This window comes from Oryctolagus cuniculus, chromosome 5 (genome assembly GCF_964237555.1).
Source record: "Oryctolagus cuniculus chromosome 5, mOryCun1.1, whole genome shotgun sequence".
NCBI classification, from domain to species: Eukaryota; Metazoa; Chordata; class Mammalia; order Lagomorpha; family Leporidae; genus Oryctolagus; species Oryctolagus cuniculus.
The window spans coordinates 63,026,913-63,052,672 of record NC_091436.1 but is presented as its reverse complement, the minus strand read 5'-3'; the positions used below and the strand labels follow the sequence as shown (position 1 = coordinate 63,052,672).

The window sequence follows — 25,760 nt, the reverse complement described above, 5'->3', positions numbered from 1 at the left end:
CTGGTTCACTCCCCCAAATAGCCATAGTGGTCCGAGGCTGGGCCAGGCCAGAGCCAGGAGCTTCTTCCGGGTCTCCCACGTGGGTGGCAGAGGCCCAAGGAGTTGGGCCATTTCCCACTGCTTTCCCAGGCACATTAGCAAGGAGCTGGATTGGAAATGGAGCTGCTGGCTCCCATCCAGGATGCCAGTGTTGCAGGTAGTGGCTTTCCCTGCAATGCCACAGTGCTGGTCCTGGCAGGTCACCTTTTATGGAGCCTGCATAGGCCACAAGAAGCATAGTGTGTCTTTTCTTCAATCCCCACTACAGCTAAGGTCAGTCTTTCACCCTTGGACTTCTGCAGGCAAGAAGCAGGTACCAGACTTTGTCCTCATATTCCTGGGACTTAGTTCTGCACATTCTTCAAGGCCTGTTCCACACCAGCTCAGGTATCTGCCAGTGGGTTTCTTCACCTAAGCAAGCATCCATCTGGGGAAGGGAATGTCCATCTCAGCTGACCCTCAGCCGTAGTTTCTTGAACAGTTTTCTTGGTCCTCCCACTTGCCCCCAACTTGGCATGGATTTTTTTTTTTAGATTTATTTATTTATTTGAAATGCAGAGTTACAGAGAGAAAGGAGGAGAGCCAGAGATACCTTCCATCTGCTGGTTCACTTCCCAAATGGCTGCAAAAACTGGGACTGGACCAGGTAGAAGCCAGGAGTCAGGAGCTTCTTCCAGATTTCCTATGTGGGTTGCAAGGGCCCAAGTACTTGGGCCATCTTCTGCTGCTTTCTCAGGCACATTAACAGGGAGCTGGATGGGAAGTGGAGCAACTGGGACACAAACCTGCACCCATGTAGGATGCTGGTGTTGTGGGTAGTGGCTTAACCTGCTGTGCCGCAGAACAACTTTTTGCCTTGATTTCTCTCTCTCTAGAATATTTACACTTATTAGAAAGGCAGTTACAGAGACAGGAGAAACAGAGATCCTCCACCTGCTAATTTACTCCCCAAATGGCTGCAACTGAAGCCAGGTCCCTGGTGTGGGTACAGGGGCCCAAGCACATTGGGCCATCCTCCACCATTTTCCCAGGTGTACTAACAGGGAGCTGGGTCAGAAGTAGTGCAGCAGGGACCAGGACCAGCACCCATATGGAATGCCAGTGTCTCAGGCAGCAGCTTAACCCTCTATGCCACGTATTGGCCCTGTTGATCACTCTCTTCAATTCCTCTTTGGTTTTAGAGCTCTTTCTTCCTCCCTTCCTTCCTTTTTTCCTTCCTTACTTTCTTCAAATTCTTTTTAAGTAATTCTTTTTTTTTTTAAAAAAGATTTATTTATTTATTTGAAAGTCAGAGTAGTTACACAGAAAGAGGAGAGGCAGAGAGAGAGATAGAGAGAAACAGAGAGAGGGAGAGAGGTCTTCCATCCGATGGTTCACTCCTCAAATGACTGCAATGGCCAGAGCTGTGATGATCCAAAGCCAGGAACCGGGAGCTTCTTCTGGGTCTCCCACGCGGGTGCAGGAACCCAAGGACTTGGGCCATCTTCTACTGCTGTCCCAGGCCATAGCAGAGAGCTGGATTGGAAGTAGAGCAGCCAGGACATGAACCAGTGCCCGTATGGGATGCTGGCGCTTCAGGCCAGGGCATTAACCCGCTGCACCACAGCGCCGGCCCCTATTTCTAGTTTCTTAAGAAATCTCCACACTGTTTTCCACAGTGGCTGCAATAATTTACATTCCTACCAACAGTGTATAAATGTTCTCCTTTGTCCACATCCTTGCCAGCATTTGTTACTCTCTGTATTTTGGATTTTAGCCATTCTGAGAGGGGTGAGGTGATATCTCATTGTAGTTTTGATTTGCATTTCAGTGATGTTGAGCATTTTTTCATATATTTGTTGGCCATTTGAATTTCATCTTTTGAGAACTGTCTATTGAAGTCCTTTGCCCTTTTTTCAACTGGATTAGTTGGCTTTTGTTGTTGAGTTTTTTAAATTGCTGATATATTTGGGATATTAATCTTTTGTCAGATAGGTGGTTTGCAAATATTTTTTTTCCCATTCTGTTCAGTGTCTCTTCACTCTATTGATTGTTTGCTTTGCTGTGCAAAAGCTCCTGAGTTTGATATAGTCCCATTTGTTTAGTTGTCTTTTGTTGCCTTGTTCTGGGGGTCTTGTCCAAGAAGTTGTCCCCTACACCAATGTCTTGCAGAGGTTCCCCTACATTTTCTTCCAGCAAGGAAAGCTCAGGTCTTCAATTTAAGTCTTTGAGTTGGTTTTTGTATATGGTGAGAGGTATGGATCTAATTTCACTCTTCTGTATATATACATCCAATTTTGCCAGCACTGTTTGTTATAGAAATTATTCATACTCTACTTACTCCACTGAGCACTTTTGTCAATAATCAGTTGGCCATATGTGTATGGGATTAATTTCTGGGACCTCTATTCTTTTCTTTTTAAGATTTATTTATTTATTTATTTGAAAGGCAGAGTTACAGAGAGGCAGAGGCAGGGAGAGAGAGGTCTTCCATCCTCTGATTCACTCCTCAAATGGCTGCAACCGCTGGAGCTGGACTGATCTGAATCCTGGAGCCAGGAGCTTCTTCTGGGTCTCCCACTCGAGTAGGGGCCCAAGGACTTGGGCCATCCTCCACTGCTTTCCTGGCCATAACAGGGAACTGGATAGGAAGTGGAGCAGCCAGGACTTGAACTGGCACCCATATGGGATGCTGGCACTGCAGGCGCTGGCTTACCCACTATGCCACAGCACCAGCCCCTGTAGTATGCTTTCAAGTCATGTATTGTGATGCTTCTGGCTTGGTTTTTCTCACTCAGGATTGCTTTGGCTATTTGGGGTCTTTTGTGATTCCATATGAATTTTAGGATTGTTTTTTCTAACTCTTTAAGGAATGCCATTAGTATTTTGATAGGGATTGCATTGAATCTGTAGATTGCTTTAGGTAGATTAGACATTTTTTTTTATCTTTTATTTAATGAATATAAATTTCCGAAGTAGGGCTCATGGATTACAATGGCTTCCTCCCCCATACCGTCCCTCCCACCCACAACCCTCCCCTTTCCCACTCCCTCTCCCCTTCCATTCACATCAAGATTCATTTTCGATTATCTTAATATACAGAAGATCAGCTTAGTATACCTTAAGTAAGGATTTCAACAGTTTGCTCCCACACAGAAACATAAAGTGAAAAATAATAGATGATTTTTTTTAAATGATGATGAAATCAGATCAGACCTATTGTCATGTTTAATCCCAGTGAGAGTCAAGTTGGGAATTGATAATTTCTTTTTTTTTTTTTAACAGAAGATCAGTTTAGTGTACATTAAGTAAAGATTTCAATCGTTTGCACCCCCATAGAAACACAAAGTGAAATATACTGTTTGAGTACTCGTTATAGCATTAAGCCTCAGTGTACAGCACATTAAGGACAGAGATCCTACATGAGGAGTAAGTGCACAGTGACTCCTGTTGTTGACTTTACAAATTGACACTCCTGTTTATGGCATCAGTAGGTAGATAAGACATTTTAATGATATTGATTCTTCTGATCCATGAGCAAGGACTATCTCCCCCTATCTCCCCCCCCGCCCTTTTTTTTTGAGGGTACAGCTTTTTTTTTTTTTTTTTTTTTTTTTGACAGGCAGAGTGGACAGTGAGAGAGAGAGACAGAGAGAAAGGTTTTCCTTTTGCCGTTGGTTCACCCTCCAATGGCCGCCACAGCTGGCGTGCTGCAGCCGGCGCACCGTGCTGATCTGAAGGCAGGAACCAGGTGCTTCTCCTGGTCTCCCATGGGGTTGCAGGGCCCAAGCTCTTGGGCCATCCTCCACTGCACTCCCGGGCCACAGCAGAGAGCTGGCCTGGAAGAGGGGCAACCGGGACAGAGTCCGGCGCCCCGACCGGGACTAGAACGTGGTGTGCCGGCGCCTCTAGGCGGAGGGTTAGCCTAGTGAGCCGCAGCGCTGGCCAAGGACACAGCATGTTTTAACTGGATGTTTTGATTATCTAGGCGTTGAATTGCTTTCATGAGCTTTGTACCTTGTTCCCTTTCTAGTCCTTTCCTGTTTGGAAATCCACTCCTTTTGTTCCTCCTCCCCAGAGGTTGGTGGACTTCCATTCAATCACTGTATCCTTTAATCATTAACATCTCTGGTTGCTGATTCAATGCCAGTTTTTTTTTTTTTATTTTTTTAATCATTTGCTCTCTTTAAGGCCATTCTTTCACCCTTCTGCCTCTGACTTCAGTGATGGGCCAGCCTAGTGAATAGCACTGGCTTTGTTATTGTGATCTTATGGAGGTGGGAAATTTGACATGTCAGGTAGAGTTTCTTTTCTTTTTCTTTTTTTTAAGAAAGCTATTATTTAATAAATATAAATTTCATAGGTACAACTTTTGGATTATAGCAGTTCTTCCACCCATACCTGCCTTCCCATCCCCAAACCTCCTCCCTCTCTCATCCCATTCTTCATTAAGATTCATTTTTAATTATCTTTATATACAGAAGATCAATCTATACTAAGTAAAAGATTTCAACAGCTGCACCCACACAGACACACAAAGTATAAAGTACTGTTTGAAGATTAGTTTTACCCTTAATTCTCATAGTATAACACATTAAGGACAGAGGTCTTACATGGGGAGTAAGTGCACTGTTGATTTATCAACTGACACTCTTATTTATGATGTCGGTGATCACTCAAGGCTCTTGACATGAGCTGCCTAGGCTATGGAAGCCTTTTGAATCCACAAGCTCCCTCAGTATTTAAAGAATACCATAAGAAAAGTGGAAATTTTCTTCTCCTTTCAGAGAAAAGTACATCCTTCTTTGATGGGTCAGGTAGTTTCATATGCGTCTAATGAAAGGTCATGCTGTTAAATCCTAATACATACATAAATAAATGTTTTAGCTTTGTGATAGTATTTGTCCTGTAACTTAAGTCAACCAAATCTTTTTTCAAAATAAAATCGCTACTCTAAAAATCATGTATTTACTTTATTTGAAAGACAAAGAGAGCAGAGAGACAGAGAGAGAGGGAAAGAGAGAATCTTTCATCTGCTGGTTCACTCCCCAAATGCCTACAATAGCTGAGACCGGGCCAGGTGTCCAGAACTCCATCTGGGTCTCCCATGTGAGTTGCAGCTGCCCAAGTACTTGTGCCATTTCCTCTTGCTTCACAGGGTATGCATTAGTAGGAAACTAGAATTAGAAATGGAACCAGGACTTGAACCCAGGCATGCTGACATGAGATACAAGTGTACAAGTGGTATCTTCACTATTGCACCAAACTTCTGCCCTACGGATCTTTTCTTTCTTTCTTTCTTTCTTTCTTTCTTTCTTTCTTTCTTTCTTTTTTCTTTTTTTCTTTTTTTTTTTTTTTAGTTGGGAGGTAGAGTTACATACAAATGCAGAGAGGAAGAGACAGAGAGAAAGGTCTTCTACCTGCTGGTTCACTCTCCAGATGGTCACACTGGCTGGAACTAGACCAATCTGAATCCAGGATTATGGAGTTTCTTCCAGGTCTCTCATGCTGGTACACGGGGTCAAGGACTCGGGCCATCTTCTACTGCTTTCCCAGGCCATAGCAGGAGCTGGATCCCAAGAGGAACAGCCAGGACTAGAACTGGCACTCACATAGGATGCGTGTGCTGCAGGTGGAGGCTTAGCCTGCTATGCCACAGTGCCAGCCCCATCAATCTTTAAAAAAAAAAATAGAAAAAAGCTCCAAATATGGAATGTAATTTGAGAAAAACGTAGAAAACTTTAGTTTTTAAAGATGTAAGGATGTCACATTTACATTTTCTTTTAAAAATAAATACTGATATGCCAATTTTTGGTGAAGAAAAATTTGAACTTTTAAATTTTCCAGTGATAGAGATCATTATTTGTAGAGTTCTTAGTTCTAGTAAGTAGGATTATGATTTTATGAACTTTTGATTTTGTTTTTTAACGCAGATGCTTAAGCATTCATTGTGGTGGGTTTCCTCACACCATTGTTCTCCTAAAAGACTTTCTGTAGGCTTAAGCCATAATGTTGTTTCTTAAAAATATTTATTTATTTATTTATTTGAAAGAGTTACAGAGAGAGAGAAGGAGGGAGAGACAAAAGGAGAGAGAAATCATTCATCCACTGGATTACTCCCCAAATAGCTGCAACAGCAAGTGCTGAACTAGGCCAAAGCCAGGAGCCAGAAGTTTCATCCAAGTTTCCCACATGGGTGCAGGGGCCAAGCACTTTGGCCATCTTCTGATGCTTTCCCAGGTGCATTATCAGGGAGCTGGGTCAGAAATGGAGCAGCTGGAACGTGAACCATCACCCATTTGGGGTGCCAGTGTCACAGACAGTGGCTTTACTCACTGTGCCACAACAATAGACCCCTTAAACCATAATGTTAAAGTAAGTGTACCTTTTTCACAAAATGTGATTTATTTAACCAATGGAGAAATACTGGTGGTAGAGATTTAGTCTGCTTTCACTGGCCCACATAGCAATGTTTTCTCTAGGAAACAATTGAAGAAGTTAGGAGTGAATGACCGAGCCTTTCAAGCCACCTGCTGTGAAAAATGAGCATTTGTGGACACTATACCTTTGTTACCAAATAAAACTTACAACCTGGTTAATCTGATGCATTTAATGTATGCATAATTGTTATTGTGCTGGGAGGTAATTAGGCATAAATGGTAAGTAGTTCATGTAAATCACTATAATTAGAATTACTTTGACACAGCCAAATCAAGCATTTCTGGAGTCAGGGAGGGAGAGATTAGAGTGCTGAGCTACTCTGAAAATGTTTCCATTAATCAGGGGCATGCACACAGCCAGGGTTATCTTTGTGTTTTGAGGAGACTTCGTAGCTTAAGAGATCTGGGAAATAGGGGCCACAAAACTTTTCATTTTTCTCTTGCTCTCTACCAAGTATTGTTTTTGTTTTTCTCTAATGAGAAATTATTCTTTCCATATTCCTTTCATGGAAAGAAGTCTTTTATTTGGGTACTTCCTCTTCATTCTCCCAAGAACAATGCATGTAGCAGGTGGAAAAGAACCCTCCTCCCCTATATCAGGCTGGGATCTGGATGCATTCCTTGTTCTGGCCACTAGCAGCGGGTGGCTGTAAGCAGGATTCCTGCAGTGCTGGGGTCCCAGGAGCTGCAGGGAGGCCTGTCTGCAGCCCTTCAGTTATTTATCCAGGAATCTCCAGAGAGGCCTTCAGGCACTTTGCTGCCTTTTCCGTTTTTCCCTTCTCTTCCCTAGTGAGGGAGCCAGCACTTCCTCTGTCTTCTTGGTACCAGCATTTCCTATGGGTAGCATAGGTTGAGAGGTGTGATTTATGTAAAGCTTCCCTTATCTCTGGAGCTTTCTCCTCCAGAGAATCAAAGAAACTTTGAGAACAAAGTGGACAGCATCTAATACCCAAGTTTATTAAATGTTTTACAATCAGTATTGCTTATCTTAAATTGTTACAAGTCCTAAACTAGCAAAGGCGTACATATGAGGAGGTGAGATTGGGGGTCAAACTACATTGCTTTTGAGAACTAACACATCCCAATGAGTCATTTAAAATCTTAAATCTGAGAAACAATGTAATGAGCCAGATTCAGACTCCAGAACAATTCATCAATTGCATCTTAAAGTTTTTCATTGTTCTAAAGGATGAAACTATGGCATCAATGTAGATGAGAATGTTTTTAACAAATCTCTTGAAATGAATTTAATTCTATAATTTTTAAAAAGTATTTATTTTATTTATTTGAAAGACAGAGTTACAGAGAGAAGTAGAGACAGAGAGAGAGAGGAGAGAGGTCTTCCATCCTCTGGTTCATTCCCCAAATGGCTGCAGCGGCTGGAGCTGAGTTGATCCGAAGTCAGGAGCCAGGAACCTCTTCCAGGTCTCCCATGTGGGTGCAGGGGCCCAAGGACTTGGGCCATCCTCCTCTGCTTTCCCAGGTGCATTAGCAGGGATCTGGATTGGAAGTGGAGCAGCTGGGACTGGAACTGGCGCCCATATAGGATGCCAGCACTGCAGGCTGGGGCTTTAATCCACTGCGCCACATTGCCAGACCCTAATTCTATAATTTTTACGATTGGAGTTTTTACTTATCATCATCAGTCAAAGCTGACTACTTTGGTCATGGCAGTAGAATTACACAGACCATAAAGAAGCATCCATTCTGTGGGTTCTCTGTTGGGGTTATAGTCAGGGATTGGCAAACATCTTCTGTAAAGGGCCAGGTTGGCAATCTTCTTGGCATTGTGGACTGTGTCAGCTTTTCATCACTATCACAGACACCTGAGGGAAGCTATGAATGAAGGAAGATGGTTTATGTCGGTTCATTGTTTTAGACATTCACGGTCCAAGATTGGGTGGCCCCATTGGTCTGGTGTCTGGTGAGGAATGCATGCAAGGGAAGGATCCCATGGTGAGCCAGGAAGCAGACTGGAAGCAGCGAGGTCCAACTCAGCTGGGGAGTAAACCAGTGGCTGGAAGATTGATCTCTCTCTCTCAAGTAAATTTTAAAGATACCAGATTTTATGTTTGGTGATGTATTGTATTTTCCAGGTTATGTGCCCATTTCATATACTGGAGAAGTAATTAGTCATGTGTCCTCCTGTCTCCAAAGAAAAATTAATGTATCTCCAGAATGGGCACTGTGTTCTACTTTTCCCAGCTGGGAAAAGCAAGTGAATTTTAGTTTTATGGAAGTCTATCATACTTGTTAGAAAGTATATCTCTTTGTTACCGGCGCCGCGGCTCACTAGGCTAATCCCCCGCCTGCGGCGCCAGCATCCCGGGTTCTAGTCCCGGTCAGGGTGCCAGATTCTGTCCCGGTTGCTCCTCTTCCATTCCAGCTCTCTGCTGTGGCCTGGGAGTGCAGTGGAGGATGGCCCAAGTCCTTGGGCCCTGCCCCCGCATGGGAGACCAGTAGGAAGCACCTGGCTCCTGGCTTCAGATTGGTGCAGTGCGCTGGCTGTAGTGGCTATTTAGGGGTGAACCAACGGAAGGAAGACCTTTCTGTCTGTCTCTCTCACTGTATAACTCTGCCTTAAAAAAAAAAAAAGTATATCTCTTTGTTTACCAGAGGACACTGAATTAATATATATATATATACATATATATATCCAATTAAACAAAAATGGAGTTATTCCTCACTAGGTGCTATACTCCACGCTGGGAGCCAAGGATATGGATGTGAATGAGATTAATGGTTTCCAATTTCAATGATCTCTGGGTTAGTGAAATTCATAGTCATAAATAATTATTTGCAACTCAGTGAGCTAAATACAAAAGCTGGGCGGGTATAAAATGTGTACAGGAATATGCATCCGAGAAAATGCATTACTGAACCCTCTCGAAATAAAAAAGCTCACGGTGGTTGTTTGACTGAGGGGTTAAGATACTACTTGGAATGTTCAGGTCCCATTTTGAGTCCTGGTTGTTTCTGATTGCAGTTTCCTGCTAATGCTCACCCTGGGAGGCAGCAGGGATGGCTCAAGTAATTGCTCCCTGCCACTCACATGGGCTGACCTGAGTGAGTTCAGAAGGTCCACACTGAGTGCTGGATTCCTGACTACAGCCTGGCCCCTCTATGGCTGTTGCAGGCATTTCTGGAATGAACCAGCAAATGGAAGATCTTTGCTCTGCCTCTCTTTTAAATGAAAATAAATAAATAAAAATTATAAGTGAAATTAATAGTGATTTCTTTTTTTAAAGACTTGTTATTTATTTGAAAGACAGAGTTACAGAGAGAAAGGGAGAGATAGAAAGGGATCTTTGATTCATTGGTTCATTCCCCAGATGGCCACAATGCTCAGGTTACTTTTGTATTTGTTTTATAATTAAAATAAAGTACTGCTGTGAACATATAGAAAGGGCTTTGCCATTTCAATTGTGTCTAGTTTCTGAATTGGTCCTGTAATAGTTTTAGCATTATATAAATAATTTCAGTATTTTTCTTGTTAATCAAATAAAAGACTATTAATCAAAAAAACTAGAAAATATTATAAAATGAAAATGATATACTCAAGATTAATATTTAATTAAAATTCACTTATAAGACACTTCTGAGAATTATCCTGTAAACTTCCTATTTAGGCCAAAGTCTACCATTGAAATAATAGCTATTTTTAAAAATAAAATTAAACATTCACAATTATATTTGAAGAGAGACAGAAATAGTCTCAAATTGTCATGATGCTCAACAGTAGGTTTGTGTGAAAATGAAATCAACCCTAACAGCAGTTCTGCTTTTTTCAGGGTGTAGGTTTGGTGGAGGGAAGTCGAGCACACAGGGAAGAGCAATCAGGGAAACCTCTCAATGAACAGGCTTTTCCCATAGGCTACTGGAAGATGCGGTCAGCCAGGGAAATGCACTAGCAAAGGGGTGTTTATGGGAGCGGAAAACAGGTCTTGATCTTAGGAATCGTTCAAGGGGCCAGTGCTGTGGCGTAGCGGATAAAGCCACCACCTGTAGTGCCAGCATCCCATATGGACAGCAGGCAGTCCTGGCCACTGCACTTACGATCCAGCTCTCTGCTATGGCCTGGGAGAGCATCAGAAGATGGCCCAAGTCCTTGGGCCCCTGCACCCACGTGGGAGACCCAGAAGAAGCTCCTGGCTCCTGGCTTCGGATCTGCGTAGCTCTGGCTATTGTAGCCTTCTAGGGAGTGAACCAGCGGATGGAAGACCTCTCTCTCTCTCTCTCTCTCTCTCTCTCTCTGCCCCTGCCTCTCTGTACCTCTGCCTTTCAAATAAATAAATAAATCCTTTTTTTTTTTTTTAAAAGGAAGAGGAATCGTTCACTTGAATCCACTGGCAGCAAGAAGTTTGATGTGGGGGTAGAACTGGGAAGGAAAGTGGCAGCGAGGGTGAGACTTCAGGTAGAAGGGAGCAGAGACACCTCCTGCGCTGGAGGCCAGCCCCTGGGAGAAGGGCTGTACGGGAGTGCACCTGACAGGCTAGATCTGGATTGTGTTCTAGTGATTTCATTCTTCCTGTAAAGTCACAGTAGTTTCATCTAGCTCTGAATTGCTTAATTTCCTTTTCTTCCAGTTATTTCTCCACAAAATCGACTTCAGCCTGAATGCACAGTTATACCCATCGCACTCTTTCCCCAGCACCTTCCTAGCTGGCTGGAACTCCTTCCTGATGGCTCTCCAGGAAGGAGGCATTTGAAGGGTGTATTCTCTTGGAACCACAGCAAACTTTTCAAGAAATAGACATAAGTTGTATAATAAACTGATTTTTGCCTTTTTTTATTGAAGATTTATTTATTTACTTAAAAGGCAGAGTTACAGAGAGGCAGAGGTAAGGCAGAAAGAGAGAGGTCTTCCATCCAGTGGTTCCTCCCCAAATGGTCCCAATGGCCGGAGCTGTGCCGATCTGAAGCCAGGAGCCGGGAGCTTCTTCCAGTTCTCCCATGCAGGTGGCAGGGGCCCAGGGACTTGGGCCATCCTCCACTGCTTTCCCAGGCCATAGCAGAGAGCTAGATCAGAAGTGGAGCAGCCAGGAATCTAACCAGCATCCATATGGGATGGCGGCACTGCGGCAGTGGTTTTATCTGCTATGCCACAGTGCCAGCCTCTGATTTTTGCCTTCTGCAAATAGACTTTTCACCGAGTGAAAACCTTAGGCCAAACTATAAAACAGAAGTGAGTAGTTTCTACCTGTGCCACCTGCTCCCATGGAAATAAGCCATTATCAGGACCTGAATGCGTGGTTCCAGACTCATAGCCACAACTTCTCCAGGGGAGGCAGGAAGCGCAGCTTCATGAATGGAGATCACCAGAGAGCTGTTCTCTGTGGCCTGTGCTTCACTGAGTCACAACCAAGCTGCCCCATCTTTCTGTCTGAGCGCTGCTTCTACCTGGCTACCAGTTGGCTTGTCCTTGCCAACGGTTCCCTCCCATTCAACCTATTATCTGCATTGTGTCAAGAATGATATTTCTTTTTTACATTTTTTAAAGGAATTTTATCTGGCGGCTGTCATTGTGGTGTAGTAGGTAAAGCCATCCTCTATGACGCAGGCATCTCATATGGGCGCTGGTTTGAGTCCCAGCCACTACACTTCTGATCCAGCTCCCTGCTAATGCACCTGGGAAAGCAGTGGAAGATGGCCCAAGTACCTGGGTCCCTGCCACCCAAGTGGAAGACCCAGGTGGAGTTCCTGGCTCTTGGCTTCAGTCTGGCCCAGCCCTGGCAGTTGCAACTATCTGAGGAGTGAATTAGCAGACAGAAGACCTCTCTTTCTCTCTGTCTACCCTTCTCTGTTTCTGCAACTCTACCTTTCAAATAAATGAATAAATCTTAAATTTTTTTTATTTGTAAAGCAGAGTTACAGAGAGGAAGGGAGGGAGGTGGAAGGGGAAAGAGAGAGAGAGAGAGAGAAAGAGAGGGAGAGAGAGAGAGGGAGAGATCTTCCATCATTTGGTTCATTTCCCAAATGGCTGCAATGGCTGGGGCTGGGTGAGGCTGAAGCCAGGAGCTTGGAACTCCATCCAGGTTTCCTACATTTGCGGCAGGGGCCCAAGCACTTGGATCATATGCTGCTGCTTTTCCAGGCACATGAGCAGGGAGCTGGATTGGAAGTGGAGCAACTGGGACTGGAACCAGCACTCACATGGGATGGCAGCATCACAGGTGGTGGCTTAACCCACTGTGCCACAATGCTGGCCCCAAGAATAGTATTTCTAATCATATCATTCTCTTGCTCATGGATTTCATTGCCATCTGGAAAAAGTACAAATTTGTTAGCATGTTTTACAAGGTCCTTAGGAGCCTGGTTCCTGCCTCTTGCCAGCCTCATCTGTCATTGTTCTCTGTTGCTAATAAAAGCATCAGTTATGATGAGCTGCTTGAAGACCCCTGGACAGACTGGGGCCTGACATTGCCTCTAGGTCTCTGCTGAAGCTGCCCCTTCCCCTCTCCTTTGTTATAGCCCATCTCCCACCATCCACCTGGGACCACACGCTTGCTTCTTTGGTACATACTCTGTTTTCTTGGTCTTCTGTGCCTGTACAATTCAGCTTGCTGCACGGTGCAAAGTAGATGCTTAGTGCTCAATCCACCTTGAATGCGTGAAAAATGATTGACCAACAAGCCTGTCAGCGAAGATTCCAAAGAGAATTCCAACTCTGGAGGCAGTTGTGGGCCTGTCTGTGCTTCCGTGTGAGAGTGCAGGTATCTCCCTGTAGCCAAGCACACACGTCTCTGACCATGTCCGTGTCTCTTTCCCTCCTTAGCATCAGGTTAACTAATCCAGTCTGTGTCTGGAAGGCCAGTTTAATTTCTGAAATCCAGAACCTCAACATGGTTCACCAATCAGGGAGCATCTTTCTTTTAATGAACTCTGGATATGTTTAAAAATTGTGCTTGTGTGCTGGAGATTCCCTGAAATTATGGTGTACTGGGATAGGCCAAACCTAGTGTTCCTTCACCTAAGCCAGAATCAGAAAATCAGTTAGGAGTGAGTGAACATGGAGGGATTTGCTGGAGGAATTGCTTCCTGTCGTCTGTCTCCCAATGGCTCCTGGTAGCATTTGTAAATGTCGGTTGTATGAATGCTGAGGCATTAAAAAGTCTTTATCTTCGAATTCCCTTGCAATCAGAGATTGAGCCATTTCTTATGTTAACTGTGTGAGAGTTTAAGGCACCCCACCCCCACATCTCCCAGTTATTTAGATAGTTAAATGGGCCTAATTGTGCTAGGAAACAAATAGATGTACTTTGGGTTGTAAGGGTTCCTCTGCAAATCTGCTCAAGACCTTAAAAAAACCATATTCACTTAGAGAACATTTATAAGTGCTAATGTATAGTTCAGTTTTTTAATTTTAAAGGTCTCCTTAGGAACTTGAAGTGATCTACTTTTATCAAAAAGTGGTCCATGTTGAGAATGATATAATGCCAGTTTTTAAAAGATGTAATTATGCTCAGATTCCAGCTGGAATCATTGTCTGCGATCATTTTGGGAGATAATAATGCAGTGGTGGTGGGGGGAGTGGGGAGAAACAGGAAAAGTAGTATTCCTGCATTCTAAACAAACTGAAAACAACACTCTTTATTTAACAGCACCATCCTTATTATCTAATTGTCCTAATGGAAATTATGCCAGAGAAGCAGGTGTATAGTAATCCAGAAAGGCGAGGACATGCTATTTTAATTTATAACTTTGATGAGAGTCACCTTGGGTCATTTCGGAATACTAGGATATTAATATCATAGAGAAGAAAGGATAAAGTTAAAATCATTAAATCAAAATATTTAGAATGATGGATGACAAATGTTCCAGTTTGTAGCAGTTAAAATAAAGGAATAGGTAATTTTGAAAGCAGTTATCTATAATGCAACTATATAGATACTTTTGAATAATTTTAGATTTAATTAAAAGTAATATAATAGTTTCCTCATTAAGTTATGTTCTGATTTTGTCAACATTTCAGTTTTTTTTGATCTTTTACAATTTTTTTACAAAATTTTTTTAAAAGATTTATTTTATTTATTTGAAAGACAAAGTTACAGAGAGAGGTAGAGACAGAGAGAGAGGTCTTCCATCCACTGGTTCACTCCCCAGATGGATGCTGGAGCTGCGCCGATCTGAAGCCAGGAGCCAGGAGCTTCTTCTGGGTCTGCCATATGGATGCAGGGGCCCAAGGACTTGTGCCATTTTCTACTACTCTCCCAGGCCATAGCAGAGAGCTGGATCAGAAGAGGAGCAGCCGAGACTAGAACCGGCACCCATATGGAATGCCAGTGCTTCAGGCAGGGTGTTAACCTACTGAGCCACAGTGCCAGCCCCTTTTTACAAAATTTTTACAAGAATTACAAATTTTTTTTCTTGAATCATTTAGAAGTAAGTCACAACTTAACCCTTACTCCTAAATACATTATTTGTGTCTCCTAATATAGGGACATTTTCCTGCATAACTATATTACAGTCATCACATTCAAGACATTTTGCACTCATTAATATTACTTAAAATAAGGGGATGGGTGTTTGGCCTAGAAGTTAAGACCTCAGTGAAAACACCTGTATCTCATTTTTTTAAATGTAAGATTATTTATTTATTTATTTATTTGAGAGGTAGTGTTACAGACAGAGAGGAACAGAGACAAAGAGGAAAGGTCTTCCATTCGCTGCTTCACTCCCCGAATGGCTGCAGTGGGCAGAGCTGGGCTGATCCAAAGCCAGGAGCCAGGAGTTTCTTCTGGATCTCCCATGCAGGTGCAGGGGCCCAAGCACTTGGGCCATCTCCTACTGCTTTCCCAGCCATAGCAGGAGAACTGGATCAGAAATGGAGCAGCTGGGACACAAACTGGTGCCCATATGGGATGCTGGTGCTGTGGATGGAGGCTTAGCCTACTACACCACAGCACTGGGCTCCCCAATATACATATATATATATATATATATGTATATGTATATATATATATATTTATTTGAAAAGCAGAGTTAGAGAGAAATATTTTCCATCCTCTGGTTTACTACACTGCAATGGCTGGGGCTAGGTCAGGACAAGCCAGGAGCTTCATCCAGATCTACCATGTGGTTGCAGGGGTGCGCAGACTTGGACCATTTTCTTCTTGTTTTCCCAGGCCCATTAGCCAGGAGCTAGATGGGAAATGGAGCAGCTGGGACTTGAACCTGTGCCCATATGGGATACTGGTGTCACAAGCAGTGGCTTAACCCTTGTGACACAACACTGGCTCCTTGTATCCGATATTCAAGTGCTGGAGTTGGATGCCTGCCTGCTGTGCCTGACTGCAGCTCCCTGCCACCCACATGGGTGACTTCCATTGAATTGATTTCAAGTTCTTGGCCTATGGCTGGCCCAGTCACAGCCCTTGTGGGTATTTGGGGGTGTGAACCAGTGGATTTGAGTTCTCTCTGCCTCTCAAATAACTAAATAAACAGAGGCCAGTGTTTTGGCACAGAAGGTTAAGCTGCTGCCTACGAACACAAGCTTTGAATATTGGAGTTCCAGTCTGAGTCCCAGCTGCTCCCCTTTTGATCCGGCTCCCTGGTAATGCGCTTGGGAAAGGAGCATAAGATGGCTCAAGTGCTTGGACCCCTGAAACCCATGTGGGAGATCCAGATGGGGTTCCTGGCTCCTGGCTTCCGGCTGGCCCAGTCCCAGCTGTTACAGCCATCTGGAGCATTAACCAGCAGATAAAGATCTTGTGTCTCCCTCTGTAACTCTGCCTTTTAAATAAATCTTTAACAAATAAATAATTTTAAAATGACTTAAAATAGGGTTGCCAGATTTAGCAAACACAAATTAGGATGCCCAGATAAATGTGAATTTCAAATAAATAGCAGTTTTTTATTTTATTGTGTCACGCAATATTTGGGACATATATATATTAAAAATACATTATTTGCTGTTAATCTAAAGTTCAGATTATCCAAGGATGCTATGTTGTATCTGATACCCTATATAAAGTCTGCATTCAATTTCTTCAACTACCCCAAAAACATGTGTATATGTGTGTGTTTGTGTGTGTGTGTGAGAGAGAGAGGGAGAGAGAGAGAAAATTAGGATCCATACTTTGTATTTGATTTTGTCCTATAAAATTATAATAGAACACTGATTGGCTATTTACTTTAAAAAATAAACTCCATGTTCTAAGATGCTTTGTATGGTAAATAGACTTTTACATATATGTGATTTAAAATATAAATGCTTTATTTTAAACAATTTTTTTATTTATGTATTTATTTCATTTGAAAGGCAGAGGGACAGAGAGAGAGAGAGAGAGAGAGATCTACAATCTGCCGATTTACTTCCTAAATGCCTGTAACAGCCAAAGCCAGGAGCCAGGAAGTCAGTCTGGGACTCCAGATTGGTGTGACAGGACCCAAGTACTTGAGCCGTCACCTGCTGCCTCCCAGGGTCTGCATTAACAAGAGCAACTGGAAGTGAGGCAGGACTCAAACTCAGGCACTCCAGTGTGGAGTGTGGGAACATTTGTCCCAGTGCCATGTTTGAATATAGTTTTTCTCTGCCAAACTACTGCGGAAGCTTCATTTCTCATTGTGGCAATGTTGGAAGGTAGAACCTGTAGGAGGTGTTTGAGCCATAGGGTGCAGCCCTCATGAATAGATTAATGCAATCCTGTGGGAGTGAGTGTGTTCTTGCTTATGTGTGCTGAATTAGTTACTGTGAGAGTCAGTTATTAAGCAAATTTGGCTTCCTCAGCTTTCTCCTGCTTCCTCTCTTGCTATGTAACTTTCTTGCTTATACCTGATTGTTCTTCAGTCATGAGGCCCTCACCAGAGGAATTTCAAATCAATGCTCATCTATATCCAGATATTTTCCAAATTATTTTCTGGCCTGTACTTTCATGGACTGTGGTCATTACATATTCTAATTCAATTTACTATTTATTCTGTCTCCCATTATTAGCCTCCTGTAAGTTCTATGAAAACAGGAACTATTTGTTCCCCAATATATACTCATTACTCTATATAATGACACAGATGCACACACATACACGAACACGTGCTTGATATAGTATGGATAAAAGGCTGTATTCCAGAGCCGGCACTGTGGTGCAGCGGGTTAAAGCCCTGGCCTGACACACCGGCATTCCATATGGGCGCCAGTTCAAGTCCTGGCTGCTCCTCTTCCTAACCAGCTCTCTGCTGTGGCCTGGGAAAGCAGTAGAAGGTGGCCCAAGTCTTTGGGCCCTTGCACCCACATGGGAGACCCGGAAGAAGCTCCTGGCTCCTGGCTTTGGATTGGCACAGTTCTGGCCATTGCAGCCATCTGGGGAGTAAATGAGAGGATGGAAGACCTCTCTCTCTGTCTCTACCTCTCTCTGTAACTGTCTTTCAAATAAATAAAATAAATCTTTTTTTAAAAAGGCTATATTACTTGCTGAAGTGGAATATTTTGGGATGGCACATCCTGCCACTGTTCATTATCTACTGGTGTATTGTTTTGTGGGTGCTAAGGTCATTAAATCCCTCTTTTTGCAATGAGGAAGTTCTAGTGTTAGAGTTTGAATTTTTAAGACTTTATTTTGAAAGTCAGAGTTATAGAGAGAGAAAGAAAGACATCTTCCATCCTTTGGATCACTCCCCGAGATGGCTCAGTGACCAGCACTGGGCCAACCCAACACCTGGAGCTTCATCTAGGTCTTCCATGTGAGTGACAGGGGCCCAAATGCTTGGGCCATCTTCCGCTGCTTTTCCCAGGCCATTAGCAGGGAGCTGCATTGGAAGTGGAGCAGCCACATGGGAATCTGGTGTCTCAGGAGGTGGCTATACCTGCTGTGCCACAACTCTGGCCTAAAGTTTGAACTTTAATAGGAAATTTAGAATTTACAGTGTTTGGAATCTTTGAGGACTGTGTGCTGTGCAGTCTGTTGGCTCTATGAAATAGGTCAGAAAGGCACCCGTTTGGTGTGGGACTCCGAATGCGTGTGCCCGTCTGAGAAGCTTCTGGTATTCTGCCTAAGGGTTTGGAAGCCTGCTATATGCCTTTAGGGCTGCTGCAGGGCAAGTGTAGGGAATAGGAATGGTTGTAGGTAACCTTCTTTATCCAGGTGTCCACTTCATTCTTCTGTGTTTCCCCGTGCACTCCTCAGGACCCCTTGTTTCCAGGACCTCCATCCTCTCTGGTGGCCCTCATCAGGGCTTGGGTTTCCCATGTGGGTGGCAGAAGGCCGAGGACTTAGGTCATCTACTGCTTTCCTATGTGCAGTAGCAGGCAGCTGGATCAGCAATGGAGCAGCTGAGACTCAAAACAGCACTCCTGTGGGATGCTGGTGTCGCGGGTGGCAGCTGAGCTCGCTGTGCCACGACAGCAGCCCCTCAGACAATTTCTAAGCCTTTACAAACTCATGTATGTATGTGGGTGCCCACAGATCCTTATTTCTTATTTAGTTTTTATTTTTTTTTTATTTTTTATTTATTTTTTGACAGGCAGAGTGGACAGTGAGAGAGAGAGACAGACAGAAAGGTCTTCCTTTGCCGTTGGTTCACCCTCCAATGGCCGCCACGGCCGGCGCGCTGCGGCCGGCGCACCGCGCTGATCCGATGGCAGGAGCCAGGTGCTTTTCCTGGTCTCCCATGGGGTGCAGGGCCCAAGCACCTGGGCCATCCTCCACTGCACTCCCTGGCCACAGCAGAGAGCTGGCCTGGAAGAGGGGCAACCGGGACAGAATCCGGCGCCCCAACCGGGACTAGAACCCAGTGTGCCGGCGCCGCTAGGCGGAGGATTAGCCTAGTGAGCTGCGGCACCGGCCCCTTATTTCTTATTTAGTGGGATATACATTTTTCTATGCTTAGGAAAAGAAGTTAACACTCTGTCTAGGAGAACATCCCATATCAGACTTTCTACTTCCTGTAAGCACTTCCCCCTTCCTTTAAATTCCCTCATATAGATGTTCCATGATTGACAGTGGCATAGTGTTACATCCTGTGAGTATTCCAACATGTCTTATTAATGGATTCAAGTGGGTATTTCTGTAGGGTAAATTTCTAGTCATGGAATTGTGCCTGGCATCTGTACTTCACATTCTAATGGACAATGCCAAATTGGGTTAAAAGACATTGTAACAATTGATACTCAACAGCTGATGAGCTTGCCTGTTGTCCCTCATCTTTGACAATACTTCTAGATTTTTGTCCTGATGGTGTTTTATTGTTATTTTAAGTCATCCTTCTTTTCCTATGAATGAGATTTAGAGCTCTTTCAAAGTTTAAACTGTTTGCATCTGTTTTCCTTATTGATTTACAAGCTGTTTGTTTATTGAAAGAAACAAGTTCTTGTTTGTAGTAAAGGATGCATTTTGTCCCACATATTATTGGCCTTTTAACCTTTCCTGGTATATTTTTCCAAACTGAAAGTTTACACTTCATTTTTTTTAAATGAATCTATCTTCTCTCTGAGGGTTTCTGGGTTTATGACTTGCTTGTGAGACACCACACTTCAAGACTGTAGAAATTATCAGGAAGACATTTATACAGATGTTGATGAGGAGTACAAGAGAAGAGACATTTACATTGATGGGCCAAGGTCCCCGAAAAGCATGGGTGTGGGTGTGGGTGTGGGTTTGGGTTTGGGTGGGTGGGGTGTGAAATCTAGAAGTTGCTACAAGGTTGAAGAGGAAGAGGTATGAAGGAGGAGATGGTGGGTTCAGATCCGGGTGGGGTTGCGATTTCATGTGGAAGTTGAAGAAGTTCCCACCTGATGCCTTCTGCTTTCTCTTCATGAAGAAGCGGGAGAGATCCCTGAATTGATGAGGAAGCTAAACTAAGCTTGAAGGGAGCTGAGAAGTTTCCAGAGAACACTGCAGAGACCGAGTAAACTCACCGGGGAAGTGGAATTATGGACGATATGACGGCTGTGAGACTTCTCCCGCCAGTCTTTAGCAGTCTGGACAGTGACAGAAGGACAGATATCCTAGAATGACGTTTTTATTTTTTTAGCTATCCTCCCAACATTTGTTTATAATTTCCTAACATTATGGTTGGAGTGCACTTCATTCTTTGGAACTTATTTGAGGTTTCCCTAATGGCTTAGCAAATGGACTGTGTTTGGAAATGTGTCACACGTCTTAAAGCATATTATTGACTTTTTAATTAGAAAGTTTATATGGATGTAAAATTGGCTGAGCTTACTAACTGTGTCAGATCTTTGAGAGAAGTGTGCCCCTTCTTTTCTCATAGACTGCAGGTCTGGATGTAAACAAGGATCAATAAGCACATCAGGTTTGCAGTCTGGTGTGACTGAGTGGGCCTTGTGATTAGGGACGTAGAAGCGGGCAGTGAGTGGGGACGCCCTCTGCTGTGGCCTGCACCAAAGAGATAAGGGAACAGCAGGTTGGCAAGTTGATGTGGCTTGCCCTGGGCCCTGTATCTAATAAGTAGCAGACCCAAGATTTGTACCCGGATCGTTTGGATTGCAGTCTAGGACTCTTCTGCGGTATCTTTTATGCTGAGTGGAGCTAGGTGATAGGCTTTATCCTGAAGCTCACCATCTGCACGTTCCAACTGGCAGTATCATTAGATCTTTATCAAAAACCCGCTAGAGAAGGTGTCATCATCCTACTTTACAAATTCCCCAGGCTAACTTAGGACAAGTCTTAACGACTGGTCATTAGAGAAACTTATTCATTTCACATTTTTTTAGTCTGGGTCTAGTGTTTAGTGTATGCCTTTTGAGAGTTGGGTGGGTTTCAGAATCCTGGCAGGTGTTTCAAATAAAGATTAAATCAAGCTCTTACTTAGAGAGGCCTGGCCAGGTTTTTCCATCAAGGTGAAGATGGAGCGGTGAGGGGGGAACCGGTGCGAGCTGGGACTATGGCCTGAGAGAAAGGGCAGCTGATGGCCCTGGGAGGGACGCAGCTCTGCCACAGGACTCAAGCTGGAGGGGACAGCAGGAAAAGGCTAGTAGAGCTCCAGCCCCTCTCCTCTGTCTCCTGTAAGTAGCACCTCCCATGGGCCTAGTGAGCCTGGAGCCAGCCAGCAAGGTCAGCCTCCTAAGGTCCAGAGCCAAACTGAGAAGGCCCCGGGGGAAGGGAGCATTTGGAGAGTTATAGGCACTGAGAAATAACGTGAGGGCGAAGTCCACGGTCAGTGTCACAGTTCCCTGTTGTTTCTGAGACAGAACAACGTATAGGAAATTAGAACATGAAGAAACGAAATGTAATGGAACTGAAAAATAGAGTGACTTGTGAGAAAATGTACATTAGGGGCATGCAAATGATGTGGGTTCCTGAGTGACAGTCATATTGAAGGAAACTGTGTGAGCCGGACTCTCCTTGAAATCACTGTTGTGAATGAAGAATTTAAGGGGCCCGTGTTTCACACAGCAGTTAGGATGTTGCTTGGGGCACTCACTTCCAAATCACAGTGCTGGGGTCCAGGCCCAGTCTTGCTTCTGAGTCCAGCTTTCTACTACTGTGCATTCCGGGAGGCAGCGAGTGGTGGCTGAAGTAGTTGGATTACTGCCACCCGTGTGGGAGACCTGGACTGAAATCGCAGCCCCAGGTTTGGCCTGGCTGTTGTAAACATATGAGGAGGGAACCAGCGCATGGGAGATCTCTGTCTGTCTGTCAGTCTGACATTGGGAGATCAGGTCTCTCAGTCCTTTCCTTTCAAATAAAATAAACCAATAAATTTAAAAAGAATTTAAAATCTTTAAGAACCATTTTACAGCCTTCTAAATAGTCTTATTGCTCTTTGATTTTTTTTATTTAACATATATTTATATATATATTTTTTAAAGATTTATTTATTTCAAAGACAGAGAAAGAGAGGGAGGTCTTCCATCCTCTGGTTCACCCCCAAATGGCTGCAACGGCTGGAGCTGGACCTATCCAAAACCAGGAGCCAGGAACTTCATCTGGTCTTCCACGTGGGTGCAGGGCCCCAGACATTTGGGCCATCTTCCACTGCTTTCCCAAGCCATAGCAGAGAGCTGGATTGGAAGTGGAGCAGCCGGCACTGGAACTGGCACTCATATGGAATGCTGGTGCTGCAGGCTGAAGCTTAGCCCACTATGCACAATGCCGGCCCCGAATGAAATTTTATTAGAAGAAAGTTAGCTGGCTTCCACCTGGTGAGAATACTTGGTGCATAGTAGTTTCCTCCTTACCTGTGATTTTGTTTTCTGATGTTTCAGTTACCCATCATCAACCATGGTCAGAAAATTTCAGAAGTAATTTTTAGGCTTTAAATAACTTTTATCACAGGATATTGTTCTGATTGTTCCTTTTTATTATTAGTTACTGTTATAACATAATTAGACACAGTTAATGTCTTATCATGTCTAATTTATAAATTAAACTTTATCATAGACATGTATAAACCTAAACATGACGTGTACTCAGGTAGGCTTTAGTACCATCCGCTGTTTCAGGCATTCAGACATTCACTGAGGGTCTTGGACTGTCTCCTGCTCAGGTAAGAGGGGCCTACAATATATAATGTGGTTTTGATAGACTATGTTTAATGTGCATTGTTGGAAAGATATTCATTTTAATTATCCACTTCTTCAGATGAAAACCAGCATGTTTTCCAGTATTTATGCCATACTGCTTGTGACCTCAGATGTTTGAGAGTCTTCTTCTCTGGTATATACAGTAGAATCTCTATCATCATCTAAATATTACTATAAAATATAATAAGAAATATTATAAACTGTGAGATGTATTCACCATAACATTTGCCAGAGTGTCCTTTCTCAGATATATTAAGCTATTGAGTAGGAAAGCAAGGTAGGACCATGAATGCTTTTTTTTTAGTAGCATTTTTGTTTTTAAGATTTATTTATTTGTTTGAAAGACAGAGTTGCAGAGAAAGGTAGAGACAGAGAGAGGTCTTCCATCCGTTGGTTCACTCCCCAGATGGCCACAGCAGCAGGAGCTGCGCCGATCCGAAGCCAGGAGCCAGGAGCTTCTTCCAGGTCTCCCATGTGGGTGCAGGGGCCCAAGGACTTGGGCCATCTTCTACTGCTTTCCCAGGTCATAGCAGAGAGCTGGATGGGAAGAGGAGCAGCCGGGACTAGAACCGGCGCCCATATGGAATGCCGGTACTTCAGGCCTGGGCTTCAACTCACTGCCTCACAGCGCCAGCCCGAAGCAGCATTGAGTTCTCTCTGAACCATCTTTCACCTGTCCTTGTTAATTGTTTTACCTGAACTTTATTTATTGAGCATATGAGTATCTTTATATCATGCAAACAGTACTAGAGTAGCTTTTAAACTATTACTGTAAAATGTGTTATAAAGAATTATGAATTACTATAACATTCCCAGTCAGTTAATATAGAATGTTGCTTTCAGAGACTCCTAAGGCGTAGAATATACTTAGAGATGGTTAGTTGTTTGTTTTTTCTAGTGCCCCTTGCACCAGTCTGTACTTCCTCCATTGGAACAATGACTGCTCACCAAGGCTTTGCCCCATGCTTGTGATGGCTTCCTACATCGGAGGTCTTTTTTCCGCCCAGGTCACCAAGCTTGCGGTTAAACCTCTGCATCTTCTCCTTTCTCTCAGTGCTGCCGTGCTCTGTAGTAAAGCTCCTGACTCCTTGCCTTTGTTCTAAAAGGCCTTCTGAGTTTGTATTCATTTCCTCATTTCCTTTACGTGTTGTTTGTTTCAGTTGCTCAATCCTCTTCTTGCCTGACATTATTTCCCATCTCAACTGATCTGTTATCCATTTCCCTGCCCTAGCTTTTAATACTTCTTTTTGAAATTCCTCTTGCTCACTCTTAAGCTGGCTTAACCTTTCCTTCTTGTCAATAAACCCCTCCCAGTCGTGGCCATCAAAGTAGAAAAATCACCGCTCTGGACGCAGATTATTAGGTATCATGTAAGTTTTCCCATCTGAAGCTATTCTAAATTGTTTAAGAGCATAACACTTTTTCTGACAAGTTGAAAATAGACTAACCAGTGCACAACAATGATTCATGCAAAAAGCAAAAAAAAAAAAAAAAAAAAAAAAAAAAAAAAAAAAGGAAGGAGTGACAATTTGCTTGCAGATGAGATTTAAGAATAAATGGAGTGTGTTAACATGCAGAGAAGCCCAGAACAGCCATCCAGATGGAAGCCTCCAAGCAAGGGCCTTCCTTTTGCCTGGCCTGAAACATGGAGAAGTTTAGAAGCCACCTGCTGGCACCAGGCATTGGATTTAGTAGAGAAACCCAAGAAGAACGAGAGGGCAAACAAAGTTTCTGAGGCAGGTGGGAAGGAACCCATAGATGATACAAAATCAAATGCATTATGGACTAGATCCTGAAATCTAGCTTTTGTTTGTTTATTTTAAAGAAATATTTATTTTACTTGAAAATCAGAGTTACAGAGAAGGAGAGAGAGAGAGAGAGAGAGAGGAAGGAAGAGATCTTCCATCTGCTGGCTCACTCCTCAAATGGCTGCAACAGCCGGGCCTGGGCAGGCCAAAGCCAGGAGCCAGGAGGCCCCTCCAGGTCTCTCATGTGAGTGCAGGGAACCAAGAACTTGGGCCATCCTCTGCTGCTTTCCCAGGTGCATCAGCAGGGAGCTGGATAGGAAGTGGAGCAGCTGGGACTCAAATTGATGCCCACATGGGATGCTGGCACCACAGGTGTTGGCTCAACCCACTACGGCACAGTGCTGGCTCCTTAACTGTTCTTAAGGGTACAGTTCAGTGGTATTGAATTCATTCATAATGTTGTACCACCATGACCACCATCTATCTCTAGAACTTTTTCACTTTGTAAAACAGAAACTCTGTGCCCATTAAACACTACTCCCCATGCCTCACTGCCGCCAGCCCCTAGTGACTGTTTTCTCCTACTCTCTGTTTCTATGGGTTTTGACCATTCTAAATCCCCTACGTAAGTGGAATTATACAGCATGATTCTTTTTGTGACTGGCTGTTTCACCTAACGTATGTACTGAAGGTTCATCCACACAACATGTGTCTGCATTGCCTTTCTTTTTAAGGGTGTGTGATATTCTGGCTTCACAGCCTTTTGCATAAAGCTTTTTCTTTCTTATGTGTAACACAGCCTCTCTTGGACCTATATATAGCACAGTTAGGAACACTTTGTGTATGATTATGTTTAATTCTGTTCATGGTAGAGATTTACGATTTGTTCTTAATTTGCAGCTTTTTTCGAGGAGCAAACCTCCAAGGGGCCTGTATGTTTATGGAGATGTTGGTAAGTGTGCTAAAGTACATTTCAGTGAGCCACACAGAAAACTTTCCCACCTTCACTCAGGGATCATATGCCTTTCCATCCCTATACCCCAGCAGGTGGAGAGGAGCAGGGTGGGGAGG

At 43.6% G+C, this 25,760-nt stretch overlaps 1 protein-coding gene across 2 annotated transcripts in view; it reads left to right on the top strand.

Moving 5' to 3' along the window:
• AFG1L (AFG1 like ATPase) overlaps positions 1-25,760 on the top strand; it is a 193,765-nt gene that overhangs the window by 23,479 nt on the left and 144,526 nt on the right. For both annotated transcript variants that reach the window (XM_070073732.1, XM_070073733.1), the window contains exon 3: positions 25,590-25,641. In XM_070073732.1, the coding sequence (XP_069929833.1) occupies positions 25,590-25,641 (52 nt within the window). The remainder of the gene's footprint in view (positions 1-25,589; positions 25,642-25,760) is intronic.